Genomic DNA, 25994 nt, shown 5'->3' on the forward strand with positions numbered 1-25994 from the left:
AATTAAATGGTAGTGGGAATTTTACGGTTATTTCAATAAAGAAATGCTAACGGGGTGTTTTTCGTGGTGAAACCACTTGATGTACATGTCGTTTGGCACCCGTGCTGCCACATTGCAAACGCTTATGTTTGCCGATCTCTTGGGGTTTTTTTTAAATGGTTCGCGTTATGAGTTGCCGACGCGCTTTTGCTTGTTCTAGCACACACACACTCACTCATTCACTCACTCACTCACACACACATCCACAGTTGCCCGAGCCGAGTGCTCTCGGGCATATACTCAATCATTTTCTTGTTCGTTATCATCATCATCTTCATCTTCTTTTTCATCATGAGACGAAAAGTTGAAATTCGTTTCAGTCCGAATGTGTGATGGCGTCGACGTTGGGTCTGGTGTCGCGTCGTAAGCAAGCGAAACCACAACGTCATCAGGATTTGCCGAAGGGTCAGTCCGTGCGTTCGTTCGTTCATTCGTTCGTTCATTCGTTCGTGTCTTTTGCTACTTTCTTGCACTGCTCTCTGCTGCGCCATTCTCCTGCTCTCCTCCTCCTCCTCCTCTACCCTGTTACATCTCATCATAATGTACATAACTTGCATTAGACAAAGGCCGATCGACCTTGGAGGCTAGTTAACAACTTTACGCTACGAATTCGTTCGCGTTGCGCTACGAGAACATTTAAAGGACATTCGAAAACGTGTCGACGCAACGTTGACGTTGCGAATATTACCGTATCCACAACGGCCGACCACTCGTCATGCGCATATTATCGTTGGCCACGCCCCCGCAGCTTATCCAATCATACACAACGCCTCAGGCATAGCAATGCCAGCCGAGCGCTGAGAGAGTGTGTGCACGTTGGAGTGTGCAGACATGCGGCGGCGCATCTGCGAATTAATCTGATTTCGTGATTGAAACAATGTCATGATGCTCTGGGAAGTAATGTCGCACTGGGGAAGTATAGCTGGGGGAACGGCTCGTTTGTGCTTCTTAGGATTCGGTTCCTATACGTTCTAAGTGGCTTTTATCCTTTTCCTAGAGGTGCTTAGGATGTTCGGATAAAGTAATTTTTGAGGATCACCTTTTTTCTTGGATATCCTACAAAATTTTCGCTCTTTTCTCTCTCTAAAATCTATTTTATTGTCCGCAAACCTTCCTTTTTGACGTTTTATAAGTATTTATTACAGTAAACGCTGGTTGATCCATATATTTCAAACCACTTCCTTTTTTCACTGTTCTCTCTATATTTTTTCATGAATGGGAGATGGAGATCACTTTTCCAAAAATTTTCATAACCCAATATTTTCTTTCTTTTGATTTTTACTGAATTTTTCTTTATAATATGAAGTTAGAGAGGTGTTAGGATAGGACCATCAACATCCCGTTTGGGAAACTACTAGAAAACACGCTAATGCTTAGGAAATTAGAAAATTCTCGGATGATTCTTGGATAAAATCGTATAACTAGGACACTTTTCAATCATCTCTCATCCTCGCCCTCTTCTCCTCCTTTTTTTTTCAAATCTTCGCTGTTGTTTACCTAAGAGTCGCACGTTAATCCTTTATCAGATGAGGTCGACTGTAAGCTTTTCGATGATGATAGATCCTTCTGATTGTATCAGTCTGTGCCGGATGAATTATCGGATAAAAGAAATGTATCCTATGTGCTCACATATTAATAGTCCCCGCAGTGTTTTGCAATCGACTAATATTTCATAATTAATTAATTTTTTTTTCGAATGGAACACTTTGAGTACTCCCGAATGTGTCGGGAATTAGGACGTTTAGCGTCGTTTGTACTCTACTACACATACTTCCCTGTTTACTTGTGCGTTATCGTACGTACGTTATGAGTAGATGCGCATCTACTCAGTCAGAACCGGCGGCAAGTGTGCTGTGTCGTTAGTCATAAATTCGTAGATGTCTATCGTCGGTGTGCAGCCGCCGACCCGAAAATGGCATGTTTCAACGGAGTGGCGGCGAAATCGTGATGACACATCATGTCGCTTTTTCGCACGCATTTTGTTTCGTTTCGAACCGCTACCGCCATCGCTACGTCGTCATCGTCGCCGCCGCCGTCGACGAGGAGGACGACATGGCGCAGCCAGCGACAGCCGACGCCAACGACACGTTGTCGTTGTCACTCGTCAAAAAGTCACCTCAAAATGACCTCGGAATGAATGAAGTGCGCATGCCTCCTTGTTCCCCCCGAAATGATTGTAAATGACGGCTAATCGTCTCGGTCGTCTCTCCGTTGCAAATCTTCAAGTTAAGGTCGCGATGAGTGCGTTAAATCGATAGAGAGAGGAGATGTGTGTGTGTGTGTGTTGGTGTGTGTCGCGTGGTGTCGCGTGCGATGTGCCTAAAACCGTTTCGTTTGAGATGACGGACAAATGAGCTAAAGCGTTGATAATTTGATATGACAACTGGTATCATTCGATCATTCGCCATCAGACGGACAACAAGATGTGTCTCGATAGTTAATATGTCAAATGTACAAGGAATGTACGGAGGTGGGGGGGGGGGGAATTCACCATAACAATTTCCCCTACTGTCGTCATCATAACAACATGAAGAATTGCTGCTGCTTTTCGTTCCATGATGATCGTTAAGAAATGGTGAATATCCTGGAAATGTATCCAGAACTGTACCACATCTGCATAGACACGACGTATTCCACCGTAACAAATCCAAATAAATCCAGAAATAAGTGGTTTCTAAGGTTATATTGAAATTTTTTTGGTCATAACGACCTTCTCAGACATCCAGAAATTTCCATTTTAATTGATTTTCTTGAGCTATAGCCAGGATGATTGGTATTGATCTTTAAATAATTTAATCAATTAAAAACTACGTTCACACTACAATCTACAACTACAATCACAGAAATTTTCTAAGAATTAGTCAAAGTTTTTGCATTTTTACGTCTATAGTTAATAATTGGTTTTAATATTGATAGTTCTAGGCCAGATTCGTTCCAGCTCAATTTATCTCCATGATTATTGATTGAATTTCTATAATATCCACAATTTTTCACCGAAAATTACCCAATATTCTTCTCCATGAACACGTTTATCTTCATATTCTCAACCATTATTTCTGTTTTGACATCACTTACACTATTTTCTCCACAATGTCAAAACATCCATAAACGTTTGAAAAATAAAGTAATTAAAGCTTATTTTATTCTCAACGAACAACAGCGAGCAAAAATCTGCAAACACTGGACTGGTTTTCATTATGATCCTAGTTTTTTCGTAGGATTTTATTGCTAAAATATTATTGATCGTGTTGAATTTCTTGACGAGGAGGGTTTCTTTTATTGTTGGCCAGGGATTATGATTATTTATTGTTTTCAGAAATGAATGTGTCCAGAGAGTTTTCTTTAATTTTTGTACTTTTCACCAGAAAAAGTATGTAATATAATAAATGATATAAATAATATAATGAATAAATAAATGATATATAATATAATATAAAATATACTACTATTTTAGCATCTGAATTTTATGCTGGCTCCCCTCTGACCCCTCTGGATATTCTTCTACATTAGGTGCTTTTCACCACTATCCACGATCCCTGTGGATGCGGGAATAATAGCGGCGATGTATGGCGAGGATGAAGTCGATTTGACGCAGAGATTGTGCAGAGGAACTGCGTCGCCGGCGTTGTCTCTAAGTGGAGGAGTTCCTTTGGGACACACCGACAATTCCGAAACGAGGGCCGCTCTCTATGCGAATGTGATTATGCCCCCAACAGCCTATAGTCATTAGGGCTCAGTAGTGTGCACCGGCCGGCCGACCGGCGAGAAATGAGAGGAGTATGATGAGCACGATCCGGAAGAGCACACGAAATCCACTTTCTCTCTCTCCCCCCGTCTCGGCGATAATTGCTTTTTTGTTCAGGACGGGAGTATAGGATCATATTCGTGTCGTCGTTGCCAATGTTGCTAAATTCTGGAGGGAATGATCCAGTGATCCCCTATCACATATCAGAACTAACCCTTAATTCCTTCAGGATCAGGATCGGACTTGATATTTTTCTGCGTTGCTGTCCAAAAGAACCTATAAGCTCTCAATTCCCCGGTGGAAAAATTGCATTTTTCTCTCGCAAGAGACTATTTTTGGCAAAATCCAGAAACGCTCTCCTGCCATTTCAATGAAGTCATCAATTCCCTTTTGCTACATATCTGCTTTTGATCGACATTTCCATGGAAATTTCAATTTTTGTGAGCTACCGAATTTTCTCCCCCATCTCATTTCCACTCGTTATTATCCCGACGAACCACTTATAGGAGCAGTTATGACCGTTGGCTCATAATCGCAACGCTTCTGATTGGCGGACGCGTACGGTAATAACCCACATCGCGAGGCAAATATGTCCGTAACGGCCCGCCCCATTATGAATAAGGGCGACTACTGTAGGTTTCTACACACCCATAACATCACTGTATTGATGTCATTGAAGTCGGAACTAGTCTTGATGACTAAATTTGTTTTAACAGAGCATGGATGTCATGTGGTTGATGAAGAAAATTGTGTATATAAATAATTTATTGCGACGAAATAGGCTCATGACATTTCGGATTCTTTTCATGTTGATTTTCCGGATTTGTACATACATGCTTCGCTTTTCCCATAGGTAAAATACTGTCAGATTTGAGGTTAGAGCTGTATTTTTGAGTTCTAGAAAAATTTGAATCCTACAGTTCTTGGTTATGTTCGTAAGGTTAAAGAATCTGAATCTACTGTAGGTAAAAATCCATCCAAACTTCTGTAACTCATAATGTGAGTGTTTTTTGGATCTTAAAGGGATAGCTAGGAGTTTAAGGATAGGGGAGCAAGTAGGGCGCAGCAACTTACCGACACTTGCGTGGATCTAAACCTATATAGAGTGGTCAGCACTAAGCACTAGTGCTCCTATGGCTACGATCGATGAATCTCTCTCCCGATGAGGTGATTCTTCGAACCATTCTCCCACCGATCCTCAAATTACGGACGTCTGTTTCGCGCCACCAAGAAAAGGCATAGGAGCACCTGCGTCGCCGGTCTAATCCATCCCTCTTCATAATGCCCCTTCTTCTTTCGATACGCACACACACACACACAATTCGATAAAGTGCAATGTCGTTTTTTTCCCTCCACCCGACATGGAGGACCATACGGGGGAATGAGGTGAATCTGAGGTGAATCGCGCTCATCATGACCAAACAACCTACTGAATCATTCTCATCGGAAAGCAAAGCTAATCCGAGTGTGATAGTCCAACCATAGAAAAAATCCAATGATTAGTGTACCAATAATCTTATCGATTTTCGTACTTTATGTTCGCCTTTGCCTCATTTCGTGATGAATCGTTCTGTCCGCATCGCCTCATCTTTCGTGATTCGTCCGCTGTTCTATCGAATCCACACGCTATTTCCATTCTATCGCTGATTCCTTTATGATTAATTCGCTAGCTGGTCGTGGCGAAGCAACTGCTTCCGAGCTATTCCCGCCGACGATCATAACTTTTTATTACCTGCAGTGATTGTCGAACGTTCTCCGTCATCCGCACACTATTTCCACACACGTTTCGCTCTCTATTTCCTATATCGCAGCCGGAATGCTTCGTTTAATGGTGTTTGGGAGAAGAGCGGCGGTATTATATTTTGTGTTGCGATGTTGGCGAATTATTAGTTGAGGCAACTGGTTGGCGAACCCATAAAATTCCGAAGAATGAGAGTTTTTGAGGCCGTCACTGTGTTGCGTTTCGGATGGTAGGGGTGAATACGATTTGTTGCGATGAAAAGGTTAGGAAATTGAGGGATTTGTACACATTCGTACGGCTGAATCGATGAAGCGAGTGAGAACGACATCAGGGACGTTCCCATCACGAGAAGATCATTCTGTAGATCCGTTTATTCACGGATAACCGAATGAATCGAAATGATTGCAGGATTCAAGTGCTACTGTTGTGGATTCTACATTTCTACTTTTCTCCAATCGCTTCTAAACTGAGATCTTAACTGAGGCTGATATGATCTCGTTATTGCTAGAAGCATTCCTACAGTCTCCTACAGCCTTCCACCTCCTGAAAAGAATCAGATGTCCAACAAAAATGATTGAATGTGCGGATATCTGTCGAATACGGTATATATGAGATATAAAAATACAGTAATAAATAATAAATAAATAGTAAATAATAAAAGATAGAAAATAAAGCGATCGTGTCTGGTCTAGAAAGCAGCTACTACTCACGGGAAAATACTCTTTCTTGATGTTTTTATTCTTCTGGTTTTTTAGAAATTATTTTTGTATTCTTAATGGAAACTATTCAAACTATTCTTATCGGGTCACATACCGTTTGGGCCTATCTTTATTTAGCCTAAGATTTAAATTGAGAAATTACTAATAATCACCCAGAAAAATGTCCAGGGAGCACCTTAACCGATCAATGCAACTCTTGTCATATCCTGAAATCGACCGATCATATTACGGGAGGGGGAGGGGGAAGAGAGTTGGTGTCGCTTTCATGGATATCAATACTTGGCTAAGATCATTTATCTAATTATACATCCTAAACTTGTCCAGCTTTTATAGATAAAGATGGCTTTTTTTGAATTTATACTTTTTTTACAGATTGATTTTTTTTCTGAAACAATGTCTCGGTTTGAATTCTCAAGCAGAAAAGTTACATTTTTTTAAACTGCATGGATACTCTTAGTAAAAAGTACTGATGCAGTAAAAAACTAAAGAGAAATATTTAACGTTTATTTAATAGTATTAAATGTATTTTCATAAATGCTAAAAATGTCTTTTCAAGGCTTTCACATAGGGTTGTTTTGATTTCTTTTAATTCAATGAGAAAAAAACACTATTGTTCCCCACTTCTAACAGAACTGATTACCAGAAGATCTAATTTAATTACTGCTTAGTGATGAGAGATGGAACATTTCTTTGGCGAGCCTAATACAGAGAAGATATCTCATGTCTGGATATTTTCCACTATGAGATGGAGATGATTCTTAATGTTAAGCTATTATTGTGAACAAATTTAAGTTGTGGATTTTATTTAAATTCGTTTCGAAAAGTAAATATTAACTAAAGACTTCGAACGCATTATTTTTGTCGGGAAATTTCAGGACCTGCAGTCATTTTTTCTACGTTGCTTTATTCGAAGTCTTCACATGTCACAGAAGTCGCTCGGTACTGAAAAATATCCGTAATGGTGTCTAAAGCTCGTTTGACCACTGAGTTCGAATCCCTGTATCTCAAAGCGTATTTCGTTCTGGATTTGGACGAACATGGACATTTTTGGGAGGTTAAGCTCTCATTCTTCAATCGAGGAAGTGTCTATCTTCGCTAAAATATGTGAAAACTCCCTTATTTACTTGGAAATCCTGTCCGTACAATCCAATAATGAGTTGGAGTACGGTAGAAATTTAACCAGCTACGGTAATTACTTTCTAAAGGGCATAATAAAGACATTTATGTTTTCGTCTCTATAGTCCTTTTTGGATAAATAGATGCAGTACACGCAATGGGGATGAGGATAGTGGAGTTTGTGTGCGCAATCAATCCGAATATTTTTACAGTACATCTCGGATGTGACCATGGGAAGAGAAGTGAGGTCTAGTGCTTGTTTTTATGTCATAAAAGGACTATTTTCAGAAAATAAAACAGAATTACTTATTCTCTAAAGAGCAAAATTTTTTTTGTTTCTTTATTTGTTGTTTTATGTCGGTCCATACAGATTTATTTATTTATTACATGGAATACTCGAAAAATATAATAATATAAAAAATATAAATAATAGGATCCATGTGTGTGTGTGTGTGTGTGTGTGTGTGTGTGTGTGTGTGTGTGTGTGTGTGTGTGTGTGTGTGTGTGTGTGTGTGTGTGTGTGTGTGTGTGTGTGTGTGTGTGTGTGTGTGTGTGTGTGTGTGTGTGTGTGTGTGTGTGTGTGTGTGTGTGTGTGTGTGTGTGTGTGTGTGTGTGTGTGTGTGTGTGTGTGTGTGTGTGTGTGTGTGTGTGTGTGTGTGTGTGTGTGAACGGATCATAGAAGAAATAAATGAAACATCCATACATCATTTAAAAAAATGATTCGAAACATACATACGTTACTCAATACAAGCTGAAAAAAACTTTTAATTGTTTGTTTGTTTGTTTGTTTGTTTAAGTAATCTGTTAACAGCTTTATTTATATTGTTGATAGAGTTATAGTCCTGTGATTGACTGTGTAAATATAAATGTAAGCAGTTTTTAAACCCAAAGTTAACCTCAGAAAAACCATGGAATGAAAACTACGGATGTATTACAAACCCCTCATGGATTATCCGCTTGTTCAGTGTTTGCATTTCTCCTTTACGTTCCCATTAGTCGATCGCTGCTGCTGATAATCGCTCTCACCTTCGTATTATTTATTTTTACGGACAAATTTGAAAGACGACCGATCCACGTGACGCCTTTATCCTCTCTATTCGTATGGACATTTTGCTACAGTAATATGAGTGGCGCGTAAAAGGACGAACAGGACGGAACGGAGCGGACGGAATGTGCGTATTTTTACGCGGTCGCGCGGGTGTGAGCGAGCGAGCGAGCGACACACACACACACGCGGATGACCATCACACACACTGAGGTAATTGAATGCTCTGTGTGTATATGAGTGTATGTGTGTGTGTGTATGTAGAGGGAGGGAGAAATCGGGGTCGGCCGAGTGAAAATGAATGAATAAAGAAGGCACGAGTAGTTCGACAAATACACCAACGGTCGGTCGGTCGGTTGGTTGCTTGGTCGGTCGCGTAGCGCTTGTACAAGACAACGGGGATGCTGCTACTACCAACAGCAGCAGCGCACATGTCTCGTATGGATTAATCCTGAGTGACGAGTGAAAAATTAAAGGATTTGACGCAGAAAAAAATCAGCTAGATAAAAATACTACACCTGAAATAGTATGAATGTATTATTTTTATCGAGTTTGATACGGTGTACACATTCATACTATTTTTGTTAAATAAATTTATTGGCTAACTTTTCTAAACCAATGAAATTTTTAAAATTTATTGGTTTAGAAAAGTTAGGCGTTAAATTTTAAAATTAAAAAAATTGGTTAAATTTTAAAAACATTTGTTGGTTTAGAAAATTATTTATTCGCTAATTTATTCGCTACACCTGAAACAGTTTAAATTTCTTGGAAATATATGATATTTTACCAATCCGAAAAGTACGTGGATATGTTTGAAACAAAAATTTCCTACCACCACCACCACCGCCAGCAGCAGCAGATCACAATGTTGTTGAATCATCGTTAATGTTTGAGAGGGAGCTGCGCAAACTCCGCTGCTCTGTTCCTTTGATGAATCAACTTTGTATGTTTATGTGTAGATCCCGAAAAAAGTACGGTAATTTATGAATGCACTCAGTGTTGAAATAGTGTGTCAGATCCCAGTTGGAACTTCAGGATTTATCCATTAAGGATGTTCATTTATTTATTATCACATAGAATATCTGTACAATGATATTGCGATTTAACTATAAATATCCTTTAATATTATGACTGAAACATAAAATTTGAATAAAGTGTCTGGCGTTGATCAATCCGCTTGGGACCCACCACCACGTTCGCTTCAATTCAGAATCGTTTGTGGTTTTGAAGCGCAGGTTGGCGACTACAATACAAAGCGCAGGTTACAATGACTTCCAGAGGTTAGCCGATGTGTCAAACTCAGCGTTTTTATCCTCCCGGACAACTCTGGGAGGATTTATCGGCCCAAGAGAGGGATGAAAGAAAAGTGATAAAATATTGCGATTACTCAGGATATATATATACCTACGATTATTATAATATTACTTAGAGTATTTGCTTATTTTTTTTGGATTTATTTATTTGGGGTTTCCGGGGATCCTAGGATCTATTTATTTTCAAAAAAGAAAAGGTGTGGGTCAAATCTGGAAGATTTAAGCGAAATTTGAAAATTATGTAACTGATACAGTATCATAATTAAAACAAGTTGATTTACTGTACGCTATGACGTCATGCGCAGTTTCTTACAGTTATTTACAACCGGTTATACAGTTTCTACCATGTTTTTCTTGATTTCACATGATTTTTCACGATTGGACACTTTCGGAAAGGGTTTTTATCATTGTACTGCTTGTGGATACACGTTAAAACATGTATTTCTTGTGGACACACGTTAAAACAATATTCTTTGCCCGCTCTTACATAGACACGTGAAATTGAGAGGTAACACGGAGGAAAAAACGGATTTTTGATCTGACCGTATACTTTAGCTTTTGTTTTTCAGAATATTTTCAGTTTAGCTGTCCCCGCTCTAGTTTAGATACGAATCGTTTATTTATTCTAACATTTAATTAGTTATTTTAAATTAATCGTGTCTATAATTACTGTACATCGAATCGTCTATTTATTCTAACATTTAATTAGTTATTTTAAATTAATCGTGTCTTAATTACTGTACATCGAATCGTCTATTTATTCTAACATTTAATTAGTTATTTTAAATTAATCGTGTATATAATTACTGTACATAATTTTTATCTTATATTTGCTAATTTTTTTTTCGAGAGAGAGAGATTTATGTCCAGTTCATCGGCCTTCTTTTTGAGTAGGAACATCTGTAGCTGAAAATTGCTTGAAACTATACAACACGATGTTAGGAATGAGCCTATCCATATAAAAAAGAATTTAACGCTTTTATTTGTTTATTTTATTTTTACAAAGATATAAACAACCAGCAAATTGTTCCCAGTATAGTAGAGAATTCCTTTTTTTCTCGTCTAAAGAATGAAGCAAATTTTTTTAGGAGTAATGTGGCAATGATTTAAGTCGAACCTAAAGCTCTAAATGTCTAAATCTAAAGGCTCTCCATCTCTCCCCTGAAATTTTCTTCCATAGAAAAAAAAACCATTCCGGGAAAGATAAAACTATATGTATGTACATAATTCTTCGATGCGTTTGCGTTCACGACATGTTTAGGTGGGTTTTTCCACCGCGTTCAACCTCTTTTCAAAACGTTTCGTGTTCCTAATACATAGAAATTTGGCTCTTACGGTACGATTTGAGTGGGTGCTTACCGATCTTTAGTGGTTGTTCTTTTTAATTAGTACTTAAGTGTGTCGTTTAATTAAATGTGAACAAATCGAAAATGTGGCTGTAGTGCAGTTTTGAAAGCGGAAATTACATGTGATGAAGATTTTTCACATTTCAAAAGTCTTTAAATCTCTATCTCGTTTACAGCATCCTCCAATCTTCGATAATTTTTTTTTTAAAAATTCGATGAAACCACCTGATAGAACTGTGTAATTCACTAAATCGAATGTTTACTTTGGTAAATATGCGCCATTCTTCACAGGACTCACGGCAAATCTTCCACCTTCAAATCCGTACTACGTACATGCAAGACTTACCATATCAAGAAAATAAGTTCGAATGCAAAAGGACAATCATAGGGGAAAAAAATTCCAATTTCATTACGAAGCAATTACTTTGTGGATGAGCTTGCAAATAGTCATTCATCTATTCTATTCCAAAGATTTCCTCTTCGCCTTGCAAGACTTTCTTCTCCTTCAAAAAGTTGAAAAATTTACGTTAATAGAAAAAAAAATTTCTAGGAATCTTTTCTTTCCAACATCGTTTATTCGTTTTGATGCTTATTTTTGAGGCAACGAAGAAAATGGGTGGATTATTGGATTGAAATTGAAAATTTGGAATTTTTTCCTCCACACATAGATGCCGTTATTGCACCAAAATACAAGAAAATATGCAGTATGGATTAAGTTAGAGAAATTTCCAGAAATCCCTATCAAGATACTTCAGTGCTTTCCTTAAATATTTATATAGAGTAACTTTTGATTTTTCTTGTCAATAGTCTTTATCAGCGTACGGGTAACAGATTATTACCATACAGGATGAAATTGTGGATAAATTTTTAGTGGAAAGTTTTCGAATGAAGTAAATTATAGTTCCGTACAGTAATAGGAAAGAAATTAACAAATTAATAAACAGAATTACAAATTCCAGTATTTCTGTGGAATTTGCCCAACCTAGGATCTAACACACATCCTCTTCTTGAAGGAACTGTATCCTTCAAGCTAAGGGTGACTTATTCTGGAGTGATTCTACCGTAATCCACCATACTGTAACGTGACGATAACAGCGCGTCAATTGTAGCTGGCTACCATTAAACGAAACCGCTCAAGATGTTATCAAGACATGAACAAGACAAATTTTTTCCCGGATTTTTACCGTAAAGCAATCGAGTCGAATTTAATTCGAATATATTATTATAATGTACAGAAAAATAATATGAATAATGCACAGATTAGAATAAATGTACTGTAATATTCATTCTCTTAAAATAATACCTATTGAAACCTATCAAAACCTCATTACCCTCCGTTCTTATTTCAGTGCAATCCTTAAACAATGCTTTCCATGTGTTGAAGGGGTTCCCTGACGCTTTTATGAGGTTAAAAGAATATCCTTTTGTAGACCACGTGCTCTTCTTAGAGGTCATTCTCAGCCATTTGAATAGCACTTCAAAAGAGCCCCTCCTTAAAATGTTAACTGAAAATAATCAAAATTCTCCTAAGGCCACTCGTAACTTTTGTTCTCACCGCGGTCTCATCCGGATCGTCGTGAGAATGTGTTTATACAATGATTTTCCAGAAAAATGTGGAAAATCGTCCCTTCGTCTCATTTTGCTAAGAGTACACTTCTGCACTCTCGAATGTATGCTAAATTAAGTAAATATCCATCAAGCAATGATTTTTTGTTTTTCTCAGTAAAATAAAACCTTTCTGAAGGAGCTGTGTCAGAATTTTTCCTGGTATGCTCTGAAAATCAGGATTCGCGTTGTTTTTTCTTGCATTGAAGCGATTTTCGAACCTCTTACAACAAATATTGGACATAGAAACGTAAATAAGTCCTTAATTCTTCTACTTTTAATTTTTATAAAAGTGGAAAAATTCCTGCTACACGGTACTGAGCTGAACCAAGTTCTAAATAAAACATCTCCAAATTTTTGTTGGTTAGGCTTAAATTTATATTCGCTTAGTAAGTGCTGCCCTTTAATAAATGACCAGCTGATCCATAGAAGTCCAAAAATCGATTATCGATTAGTGATCGTTTCAGAATAATTGCAGAATTCTCTGAAAATTCACTTATAAACGATCATAAAACAAGTGCAGTGATTTTCTCGAACGCTCTCCGTGTCGATCATCCACGATCGCGATATGATACGCAAATAATGACTGTGCATTGGAGAACAAACGGTCGGCTTCGGGGTGATCAGGTTCCGTTTCGCTTGTGGGCACTACTTTGTTGCACTTTCGAATCACAAATCTTCTCATCTGCGGAAGAACCGCACATTTATTGCACCAATTATGCGCCAATCAGTCGTTTCTATTCCGTTTTTTTCTGTTCCAAGGTGAAAAAAAAAACGAATTTTCTATTTTCAGGTGCTCCGCTACCGACGACGATGGACGAAATCGACGACACACAAATGATGGACGCATGTCCGATTGATCTATCCACAAAAAAATTTGATCAAGCGTTATTCGGAGAGCAACGAACACGATTGCTCGAATCGTTAGCTAGCCTTACTACACCACAGAATGTAAGAAACTCTCAGGATTTGATTGGAGGTGAATTTATGCGAAATTTTGCGAAGGAGATGCTTTGCAGATTCTGTCATTATGCGCACAGTTGGCGGCTAATCGTGACACACCGAGGTCGGCGCCACTGGAAGCGTCCACCACCACCACCACCACCATCAGCGCACCGCTGGAGACAACGTCCGCATCCGCTGTGACGGTGATTTCTCTGGAATGTGCTGCAACGGGTTGCGATTTGGTGAGATATTTCATTTAAATACTTTGGTTAGATTAGACAGGAAGATAAATTCCACATTTCAAGAAATTTTCAAAAAATTTCTTAAAGAAAGAGACACTGAATCCTTTAAAATGCCGTAAAACAGTAATAAACTTAAATTCGTAGTCAGCAAATTAAATAAATACATAAACAAATACATACAATACAAATAAATAAACTAAAGAGACAGATCAATAGTGAATAAAATAGTTACCCCAATAAATTCTGGATATTCACATGTAAAAAGTATTCATGACTATAAAGGAGAATTCTTCTTTCTTTTCTCACTGATTTTGCCAAAAATTCAGACGACCAGTGAATTTGAGCATTTATAGTCTGGATGAAGCCTGAATTGTGCCAGTGACGTTCACAAACAGCTTCTTTTTCAGCTTAGCGAAGAGTTTTAGAGTTTTAGAGTTTAGGGTATACTGTAGCCGTCTACTGTAAAGAATTGAACTTTCCGAGTTGAGTGGAGTTCCACTTTAGGTCTCGTTACGGCCTTATAATTGTTGTCTTTGTAAAAATTACCTTGCTAAGGTGATTTTTTTGAATAAAGGCCTTAGTTTCCTTTACGTGAAACCTTTCGTTCTAAGCTGAACCCTAAAAAAATTATTTCGAAAATTATCTTCTACTACAGCTCTAACATTTATTTATTTATAGCCGAATGTTGTGGCACGAAATGCGCTGAAAAACAGATTTCTAGTTTTAACTGATTTCATGAACATGGGCAATAAACAGATTTCTGTTCCAGGAATATTGTAAAACTTTCGGAGAGTGTTTTTTTTTGTATTTACATCTTAATAGGAAAGTAGTATCAACTGGTAACGTTACTGTTGCTCGCTCTCATGCGATGGAATCTCTGTATTTTTAAGTGACGGGCCTCAAGAAACAAAATTGAGGAACATATTGGCACATAAATGCTGGTTTATTCTGGATTCGCTTGAGACTCCTAAACTTTGTTTTGTGAACAGACTAAATATGCCAAAAATGATTGTAGAAAGTTTATTTCTTTTTGTAAATAGCAACACTCAAAGTGAAATCAAAGTTCGTAACGGAGGATAATCTGAGGTAACTGTTGGAGTTTAACGAAACTTAAGATAATATATTGCTTGGAAAATGGTTTCCAATGGTTTCTGGAATGGATTTTCTTAGTTTTTCTGATTCGATGGCTTTTCTCAAGGTTTAAAGTAGTTAAAAGTAGTTAGAAATTCAAGATCCACGAGGAAATGGTAGATGGAAAAGGTTACAAGGTTTTTTTTTCGGTGACATATGAGTTACAATGACCTTCTCGTACTGTAATCCCTGAAGATTAAATTATTTGCAGAGCAAATGAATAAAACGTTTGCGAGCTTTTTTTCTTTCGTATCCATAACATCTGCATCCAAAAGTTCATACATTTCTCCAATTTATTTCACTGATTTTCTGTCTCGGCGAAAGAGTGCCGCTGCTGTTGCGATTTGTGATTTTTGTCGAAACGCAAGTGTTGGTTTTTGCGTGTGCGGCTCGTTCCTCGTCGCAGGTTATGGGCGTCGTTCGGATCGTCGCGATTCTTCAATAGAAAAGCAATAAAGCAATTCGCATTATGGGACGTACGTCCACGTCCACGGCCACAAGATCGAAACAACCGCCGGGCTGCTTTGTACAAAGAAAACCGCCGACCCCGCTGTCGACTATTGGGTAGAAAGAAATTTTTGTACGTAGCAACGGGGATTAAGGTCGAAATGATCCTTGATGGGGCGCGGGCGAGGGAGGATCCAGATGATGTACAGTAAGATTGCTACCATGACGTAAGGATCAATTAAAAGCCGCATAAGGATTTCTTAGAGTTTGCTCCTTCCCATTTATATCCCACATTGATTGATACATCCTGAGTCAGCAATTTCTCCAAGTCCATTCTTCTTGGAACTTTGGCATGGTGAATTGGACTTATTTCTTTTGTTCTGTAAACGAGATTTTTTAAATGATTTTTCACTTTTGGCGGGACCTTTTTTTATTTCTAGCCTGACATTTCAACAAACTCGTCCTCATCAGAGCCCTGAAAATGTTTCGAGCTTGTGCGACATCAAATCTCGGGAAGAGGAGAGGATTGGATCGAAAATCTCGAATCATTTTTTTATCATTCCACTTGATAAAGCCAAAGTTGTCAAAAAATCAGCCCATAGATAAAGCCCCACATCAAATCCCACAAAAAAAGGTGAAATTCCAAAACCTCATCGATAAAACAAAAAAAAATGCCCACACAAATCCGTCAATAACTTGATCCGCCTCTGAGCGTAATAAATAAATAAATAAATAAATAAATAAGTAAATAAATAAATAAACCTCATTTTCCTTGGCCTTGGATGATTGCGAAAAATCCACAAAATTCCATAATTGACCTTTCGAGAAGAAAAATTTCCCTAGCACTAGAAATATTTCCACCTACAATGAAAAAATAGCTTTCTATCTCTAACGAAGAGAACAGTTGCTTTGAAGAGGAATTATTCTAAACGTGATAAATCGAGGAAATGTTCCAAGAAATCAAGGAAATGTTCCGAGAAATTGTTTCGTTATCAAATACTCAGTTCCACCTCTGAACTCATTAATGGTGCAACGAGTCGCTTCGCTCTTTTAAGAGCCATTGTTTTTCTCGATACTGATTCCATACAAGTATTAGTTAATAAATAATTAATAAAATAAGGATCGATATTGATGAAAGTCTAACGAGTGACGTCATTCTTCAAACGTTACGCTTTTACATTAGTTTTTGCATTCATAAAACGAGGATAAGAACTTTATGTGCTATGTCCCTACAGTAAAATCAGAAGCACCGTATCCATCATTGCGCACGCCTTGGTTGCATCATAGCCTACTTTTCCACTTTTTTTTCTACTTTTTTTTTTGCTTAATCACCCTTTTACGTATCACGCCCGCCTTATCCACCACAAAGACATTTTTCCAGAGATTTAGTTTGAAGAAAACTACTCTAAATAAATTGTAGTAGCCATAAATAAATAAATGGATGAATAAATAAATAGATGATCATAATAACGGGATATGCAGAAATTGCATAAATGCATTATGCAGAAATTATTTGAACGACTCGCTATTCTCAATTAATATATTATTATATATTATATTGTACTGTGTTACATTATTATTATAATTATTAAGTTTTATTTATTAAATAGATCAACACATCTGGAACAATTTTTTTTTTGATTGAAAGAACCGCTTATAAGTCTATTTTGAGCTATATTTGAGAGATTATGCACTTTTTCCTTATAGAAAAAACCGAGAAGCTTTTCCCGAAATCAACTGGGAATGTACGGTAACAGAATAGTACAAAGGTTTCATAAACATAGCAACATTGCGCTCGTACATACGGTAGGGACTAGTTCTCGCCCGATATAATCCATTTTTCCGATAACAAACTATATTTTCACGCTATTTTTTGCTTTTATCTATGTACAACACAAATATGTAGCATTTTTTTTATTACAAAATGGATAAATTACGAGAAAATGTGAAAAGAAAAGGGAACAGCGAAGTTACAGTCCTCCCAAATTTTTTGTTCCTTTAAAATGTTTATTTAAGGCCAGTAAATCACTAAATATGCATGTAAAATTATTCAAAAAATATATTTAGAAGTTCTCATCGCGTGGTGCTTTACTATGGCATATTATGGAGAAGCATTCAAACGAAAAACTGCTCCGTTGCAGTCAATGCGGAATGCGTTTCGGTGATCGAGATCAGGTAAACAAACTCAAACATCATCATAAACAAACAATAACAACATTTTAACGGGAATTTTCCGCTCTCGACAATTTGTTTTTTCCAATTTCAGATCCGAGAACATGATTGTTCCACCTCTATTCCACGACCATCATCAGCCGGCTGTAGTAGATCTTCGGCAGCAAGTCCAGATGCTGATCGTGGTTCAGTGCCGGCCGTAGCCGGTCCATCATTTACCCTGGTCGAGAAAACTCGTACACCACCTCCGCCACCAGCAATTTTTGGCCAATTTTTTCCACAACGACCGCCAACTTTCCTGAATTCCACTGCACCGACGGGACTTTTTCCACTCTCCGTACCGCCACACTTTCCCATGCAAACACCGCCTCCACCACCACCATGTAAGAATTTTTTCCGAGCAATTAGCAGTCATGTGAAGTCATGAATCCAGAGACAGATCCTCACCGCAAAATTTCAGTTTTCATGCGATCCCCTTTCGAGCCGCGCCCAGACATTTTCGGTGCACGGCATGAAATGGGGAATGAGGATGACTGGGAAGCATTGATGGAGGTATGACTGATGGAACTTTCAGGGCAACAACAAAAAAAACAGAGGACCTTAACCTCATAAGATTAACCTCCAACCTCATAGCTAATTCTGTTTTTTTTCCCATCAGATCTCAACAAGCGATGAAGCGGAAAAGATTCGGGCTCTTGTTGGCGACAAAGCGATGCCAACGACCGATCCTAACCAATGTATATTGTGTAGAAGAGTGCTTTCCTGTAAAAGTGCACTACAAATGCATTACCGTACCCATACCGGTAAGTTTGCTTGCTCCTAACTGTTTAGTAGAAACTGCAACCCTTTGCAGAAAAATTACATTAATTTAGAGAAAACTGCGAAGAATATTGCACTATTTTTAGAGAAAGACTATTTTTAATTGATTTAATTAAACCTTAATTTTAGAGAAGCGCACACATCAAACTTTGAATTTGAACAAATCTCCCTATACCCTTTAAAAACTAATTTTTTTTTTAAAAACCTCTTCGTAAGAGCTAACGATTTCAGGTGAACGTCCATTCAAATGTAAAATCTGTCAACGTGCTTTTACAACGAAAGGAAATTTAAAAACACATATGGGTGTTCATCGGGCGAAGCACTCGTTTCGAGGGGTCCCAATCGGTCTCGGTGGTCCGATTGGGAACCCGATGGGCGCTCCTCTCGGTATGAATGGATTCCCTCCTGGCCTGCAACCGACTCAACAATGCCCAATTTGTCAGAAAAGGTAGATTTTCATTAATTTGACGCGAAAAAATTAAGGGTAAAGAGTAGATCCTTGAAAATGTTTACATTCTTTACGTTTTTTTAATTCCTACAGTTTTTTTCTTTCATTCCAGGTTTATAACCAGTGCACAACTGCAGAATCATATCTCTGAGCACACTCAAGCACTTACTGGTCGACATCTCCAACCACCATCCGCTTCCACTCCGAAGCTGATCCCACAAGCTCGACCGAGGTTGGTCTTTGCTTCAGATTTGATTCTCACTAGCTTCGAATTGAATCTACAAATGATCCAATTTAGTCCCTTTGGCCCACCATTCCCTCCTCTTTTCCCTTTTTTCAATCCTGGTATTCCCACTGATGCTCCGGCTCCGTTTAATTTGGCACAATTACTTGGAAATCAATTAGAGACGACAAAGAAGGATGAGGAGGTGAAGCAGGAGATCAAGGAGGAACTTCGGTACCATTTTTTCTTTGCACGAGCACGAGAAAAAGATAAATCAGTCTCGAATTATTATAATGAGCTGAAAAAAATAGAATAGAATAAATAAATAAAATTTAGACAAGAGGAAGGTTTGAAGTTGTCCACCGGTCCCATGACTCTGGAATTGCCCAAAGTTGAAGTCCCATCACTATCACCTTCAGGAAGTAGTGAAGCATCCGCTTCCACTGAGCAAAATCATGAGCAGTAAGTCAGCTTCTGATCTGTAAATATTTCGCAGAGATCCAGAAAAAATTTCATGCAGGACTTATATGGATAAGTGGAAGAAGGCCAAACAGTATTACTGTTTCATGTTAAAAGAAATCGATTCCTAATGAGATCATTATGTTGTTCTTTACATGACATATACATACGTATAAACAATATTTTTTTAGGAAATCTTTTTTTTCTGGTGGTAGAAAATCATTATTCTGCAACATCCCATTCAAATACCGTATTCTTTAGCACCGACGGATCATCAATGAGTCGATCGGGCGAATCGGATGCGGACGATCGTAAAACTCATCTGCAACAAGAAGCGCCAACAATAACGGCAATGGAAAGACCGGTAAAAATCTCAGCTTCTTGTGAGGATCGAATCCAGATGCGTGTCGAATTATATTACCTTAAAAAGGCTGCACCAAGTACTCCTGGTCGACAAGTTGACAATCCATTGGAGGCAATGCAAAAAATGTGGGCTGAAACGGAACCACCACCACCGCGGCAGGTAAGAGAACGCCGAAAAAAATCGCTCTTAAAGTGGACAAATTTGGCAAGTGCTGGAACATTCCGAGAAACTGGAAACACAAGTTATTATATATCATGATATTCACATTAAACTTTTAAAATAAATTACATTAAACTAAATTATTTTCTCGTTTTTTTCTGAGCCTTTTTTTTCGTTCCTTTCAAAAATCGAGAACCTTTTTTTTAGATTGAATATTATCATCAGGAAAAGTCGAGTAATATTTGTTCAATGAATTTCTGTTACCTAGAAGAATCCAGTAGTACTACAATGGGTTGTAAGATATACATTGATTGTTCTGGAAAATCCTCCAAGACGATTTGGTCCTTTTCGATTTTTTCCAGAATTTTACACTTTTTGTACTTCTAGAAATTACGATTAAGTCTGAGAAAACATTCAGGAAAAGTCATTCACGGATTTCTTCCGGAAAAAAAGATACATAGCGACCTGAATATATTACGAATGGATATAAAGATACTTGTTTTGGGGTGTTTTTTTTGTTTTTTTTTGTTTTTTTTTTCATATAGTCAGGAACTAGCAAAGAGAAGTAATAATCAATAATGACCAATTGATTGATAGATCAAATCAAATCATTTTCAGTTACCAGTTCTTTCAAAGCATCAATGTGCAGTGTGTTTTAAGCACTTCAGCTCCAGCTCAGCTCTTCAAATTCATATGAGGACGCATACAGGTGACTGACTGACTATCCGCTTTACTGTACCAAAAAAAACTGTAAATACCGTATCTCTTACTCTGCTTATGTGAACCAAAAATAGAAAGATTTAAAGTTACATTGAGTTACTTTTAATTGTGTATGTGTTTACAAATTTATTTAATCATCTACAATATTTAATTTACGTTTAATTCCAGGCGACAAACCATTTAAATGTGAGATGTGTGGTCGTGCATTCACCACACGTGGTAATCTTAAAGTTCATATGGGGACCCATATGTGGCAACAAAGTCCCAGCAGACGAGGTAGCGCGTTGTACCGTTTATTTCGTGTGTGTTGAAAGAATCTTTTCTAGGTATGACGATTCCAGGTCGCCGGATATTCGACGCTGGGATGAGCGGCGAAGAAGGTGGTGGCCCGAGGCCAATGTCGCTGCCGGCCACCCGGGCGCTTCCGATGCCGCCTCCACTAGGATTGTTCGCTCCGGGTTCAGTGCCTAATATGGAAATGATGATGATGTTATGGCGAACTGTGTGCTCTGTTTGTCAAAAGGTAAACAATATATTGAAAAAAAAAATTAGATTAAAAAAAATAGAAAGTCAGATTATAATAGGTAGGAAAATAATAAAATAAATAAAAATAATAAGTTAAGCTATAAAAATTAGATAAAAAGATAGAAAGATAGATTATAATAGGTAGAATAGAAAGGTGAAATAAATAAAAATATTAACTTAAATTATAATGGGTAAAAAACAGAAAATTGGATTATAATAGGAAGTTGAGAGAAACCATTTCCCTTAATCCCTTATTCCTTTCCGAATTCGTACCAGTAAGTAGGAGTTCTGGAGGAAAAGTAGGAAATAGAGGAAATTTGATGGGAAATTCGTTTCTACATAGTTCACCATAGAAATTTTTGGGAATAAAAGTTTGATGGTCTTGGAAACTACAAAGATTTTCTTAAAGCAAAATTTTTTCTTCGTAGAATTTCATCTATTCATTCGTTTTTGGATGCTGTGTTAGAGCCGAAAGAAACAAAAATTGTGGGTCCGGATACAGTACGATCACGGACAACAAATTGTTCGAAATATTTCTAAACATAGTCTCTTCAGCGTTTAATATAAATAATCTATTAGTGTCAAAAAAACTTGTTTTCTTATTTTTTTTTTCTGCTCAATACCGCCATATATTTTGAATTAACTATTTTTTTATCGTCAACATGTACGAAACCACAGGCAAAAAACAAACAAACAAACAAAGCACAGAACTAAAAATAAAACAAAAAAGACAAAAAACAACAAAAAATTTCCCAATCTTACCTGAAAATATGTAGCAGCCGTAGATCTGTTGATTGACAATTTGTTGTAGTTTTAAATCATTATCATAACAGAAATCACACCAAACTTAAATAAATAATAAATAATTCGATCCGTAGCCCCTAAATATTCCAGGAATCATTGGGATAAGTCTGTGTGACACAAATCGACACCTTTACTTATGGTAATGATCTTGGTCGTGTATAAGGGGATTTAAAGGGACACCGTTTAGTCTACGGTACCATCCAAGTCCAATCAATTCTTTTAGCCCTTCAGGATTGACATAATGGTAGCTTAGTAGTCCGAAAGGATAATAGGATCTAATCGATAGATGTCTTTTTTTTCTTGGTTTTTTCCAAATTTTCAGCCCCTATCACTGTTTTCGTGGTATTACTTTGATAAACTGATTGCTCCACATAAGTTATCATTGTCGGATACGCATCCATTGACCTTTAAAACTCTGGGATAAAGTCGAACGCGTTGATCCCAAGTGCACTTGCCAATCAATATTCACCAATCTTGAGTGCCTATCCCTCTGATCATCTCCTTGAACGATCGCTTTAAGGATTCCCTATAAACTCCTCTTTTCTTAGAGTCCAGTATTAGTTCCCACATTTATAAAGCATCAATACGTGATGATTTAAAGGACTGGACATGGACTTGGGCGGTACGTAGACCCTTTAATAGCCGTTGTACGCACCCAAATCATTACCCAGCGCCGATTTCTGTCTCGCAACCTATTCCAATGACTCTTGTCTCTTTATACATTAAATCGTATTTAACTAGGTTTATGTGTTTAACTTGTTTTTTTTTCTATGTGTTTGTATCTTGGGGAAAAATGTAGTTGGGGGCACTCAGTGGCGCCCTTATTTCTGGACGCTCTGTCCTATCCTTTTTTCTCTTAATAACTTTAGCTTCCTCTAAAACTAATGCTTAAGTTTTAGATCCCCGATTGATTCAGTTATTTACTTCCAGAAATAAGGGCGCCACTGAGTCCCAACCTACCTCCTTCACATTTCGACGGTTGGCGAACGGTCACCCTTCACTTTTGGACGGTTGACGAAAGGACCCCTTTACTTTTCGACAGTTGAGGAAAGCACCCCCTTCACTTTAAGTGATGAGGATCTCTTCCCCGTTTGGGCCGTCAGGGAAGAGAGATCCTCATCACTTGAGCAGCTCCCAAGAGCCAGAACCCCTTCACCTGAAGAGGGTGCGCCTCCTCCCTATCGCACCTATGAGCCCTATTACTAGGCATTTACAAATTTTGCGCTAACAATTTTCGTTATCCTCGCCGAAGATTCTCGATGTTTTACCATGGATTTCTGTAACAATTTTGAGTATTTATTGTTGGATCCTTCGTCTTTCAACAACGGCAGAAACATTATTCTAGTTTTTGTAATTTGTTGTTCTTCTAATGCATTTTCTGATAAGTATAAGTTAAAGGATCTGTTTTGGTGGGATTGATTCATTTACTTGACTTCGTGAGGCTCACATAACTTATACTTAACTTAAATTCTTGCTACAACTCTATTAAAGGTCGCGTATTACGATATCGAAGTAGTGTGGATACCTGGTAGAGAACATAGATTTCGGGGTTTTGACTTTTTTCCTACGAGGTACGTTAGTACGCGCTATCTTTCTACATGCTCTGGTTCCTCTAATCATTGCTCTCACATGTGGCGCGTAAAGTGATACGATCGCAATGGCCTAGGGCTAGCGCCGCTTGGTGGCACCAATCATCGATGCTGTTCGGAATGGTCCCACCACGATCCGGCCCGCTACGCTCCATTGCACCGAGTGGGGCGCAGCCGCTTTCGCAACTGCACCAAGCTTCGCCCTCTCCCCCCTCCCTCTCAAATTCGAAACTTCGAATGGGGGAACAAATTTCGAACGGACCCGTACACATATTTTGCAGCTCAGGTATAGGTTAAACTGCTTTTTGCTCTTAACTTCGCCTAGCTTCATTTAGCTTGTGCAATTAACTGTACTTCCTACCGTAATCCGCACAGAAATGTCAGTCATATAATTGGGTCAAAACGACATGGAGCAAGGACAGTTGCGCAAGCGGCTGCGCACGAAGCGGTGCGGTGCTGACAGCAGATGGAATCGAGGGGGGACCATGGCGAACTGCAGAGATGGTTGGCGGTAGCGAGGACTCTTACACGACCGCAACTCCACGCTCTACCGCGCCGCTTCGAGCGCAGCCGCTTGCGCAACTGTTCGTGCTTCATGTCGTTTTTGCCCAACTATGTGCTAGTTAAGAAATTGGACTCAAATTTTAATCGGAATCATTCAATATCTTGATGCTCATTGACTTCTTGAACCGGTGTAGGGGGAACGTGACCAGTCTCACTTACCTGTTCTCCTCATCACCATGTGACCTTGTCTGATAGAGCTCGAGCTTCGTCTTTTGGAAAAAAATGACGGTTTCAGTGGAATAATGTGGTGCTTAGGACAAATTTATGATTTCTCTCTTATCCCACTTTTTTCACTTCAAAGCTGTCACTTGCGTTCGTTTATAGTACTTTTGCGGGTTCCTTTATCGTTCCGACTGCCTTTTTTTCCCCCACATGCAACCAAAAGACATGATGGGGATGATCACAAGAAGCCTTAGGTTATTTCTCTCAGATTTCTAACAGTAAATATTGGACGGGTATGTAATAGTAAACATCAAGAGGAAGATTTTCACTAAAGAAAATCTCCTAAGGACAACAGTGAAGATGAAAACATAAAAAAAACCTCTACTCTAATTTAACGGATACGAAATAGAAATTAAGTTGTTGAAGAAATCGACTAGGACATTTTTCCTCATTGTAGTATTTTTTTTTGTCATGGGGCGGGTGTAGCGCAGTCAGTAAGAGGTTCCGATGTCTCTGCACGGCTGATTGATAGTTCGAAACCGTCCTAGTACCAACTAAGCCTTTCATCCTTCCGGGGTCGACAAATTATTGTTTATTGTTTTTATTCGACATTCGTATTGTCTATTTGAGGTAAATTCTATGCAAGATCTTCCCATTTTTCATTAATTTTCATTTCTTTATTTAACTACATATTTTCTTGCTTTTATTCTTCTCATTCTTTCTTTACGACTGGCTTTTCTTAATATTTCATCCACAACTGACTGAAATTTTCTTTATTTCTATTTTTTTATAGGTGTGTGCATCTCCCAGCGAATTGGAGCAACATCTTAAGGATCATCTAAACGGCTCATTGTCGTTTCGGGATAGTACCACACCACAAACGATATCGTCCGATTAAATGTGATCTTCTTCGTGCAACTTCCGCAATTTCACTATTGGTATTACATTAATTTATTACTTCTGAAATTAATTCGGTCTTCTTCTTCCTTTCAAACAAAATAGTCCTTCCTCAAGTAGTCGACGCTCCCCCGCCACCCGGTTATGCGGTCCAAGCGTCATTCTTCCGTTTCTACTTCTTTCTCATCATCTTTAACTGTTTCTCCCGGTTCATATGGTCTCTCACACTGTCCCGTTGTATTAGCGCTGTTATTTTTTTTACTTCTACTTCTTTCATCTGATCCGTGCTTAGGATAATTAATTGTGTCTGAACACACATACACACACACGTGCTAATTAAGTGTTGGTCATACAGTTTTTGTGATTTTGTTTGTTTTTTTTTTCAAAAATGTATTTACTTATGTTATGTATATGTTCTGATGTGAATACACAGCTAATTGCGACCGTCGTTTCTCTGTAAAAAAAGAAAAATTAGAACGCGTTCCACTCCACTCCCCTCTTCCACGAATCTTGCTTGCATGATCTGATACACGCGAATATACCCAGTGACCATTTCTTCCCCCTCCTTTGATATCCATTCTCATCATACAGCCTCCTTTAGGTCTAGGTGGGCTGCTCATTCCTCCTCCCATCATCATTCGCTCCTCGTCGTTCT

General features: G+C 38.2%; 1 protein-coding gene across 1 annotated transcript; it reads left to right on the plus strand.

The window, feature by feature from the left end:
- Positions 1 to 371: 371 nt before the first annotated feature.
- Positions 372 to 25340, plus strand: RB195_007956 (uncharacterized protein; the record flags this gene model as incomplete). The annotated part of the gene is made up of 17 exons (XM_064181872.1): positions 372 to 444; positions 13463 to 13620; positions 13689 to 13856; positions 17502 to 17609; positions 17701 to 17989; positions 18067 to 18158; positions 18265 to 18409; positions 18657 to 18873; positions 18986 to 19105; positions 19172 to 19330; positions 19433 to 19558; positions 19817 to 19919; positions 19986 to 20078; positions 20697 to 20787; positions 20967 to 21074; positions 21140 to 21321; positions 25236 to 25340. 17 exons carry the CDS (start codon positions 372 to 374, stop codon positions 25338 to 25340), a joined length of 2337 nt encoding a protein of 778 aa, XP_064038627.1.
- Positions 25341 to 25994: the final 654 nt, after the last annotated feature.

Source organism: Necator americanus, chromosome I (genome assembly GCF_031761385.1).
Source record: "Necator americanus strain Aroian chromosome I, whole genome shotgun sequence".
Lineage (NCBI taxonomy): Eukaryota > Metazoa > Nematoda > Chromadorea > Rhabditida > Ancylostomatidae > Necator > Necator americanus.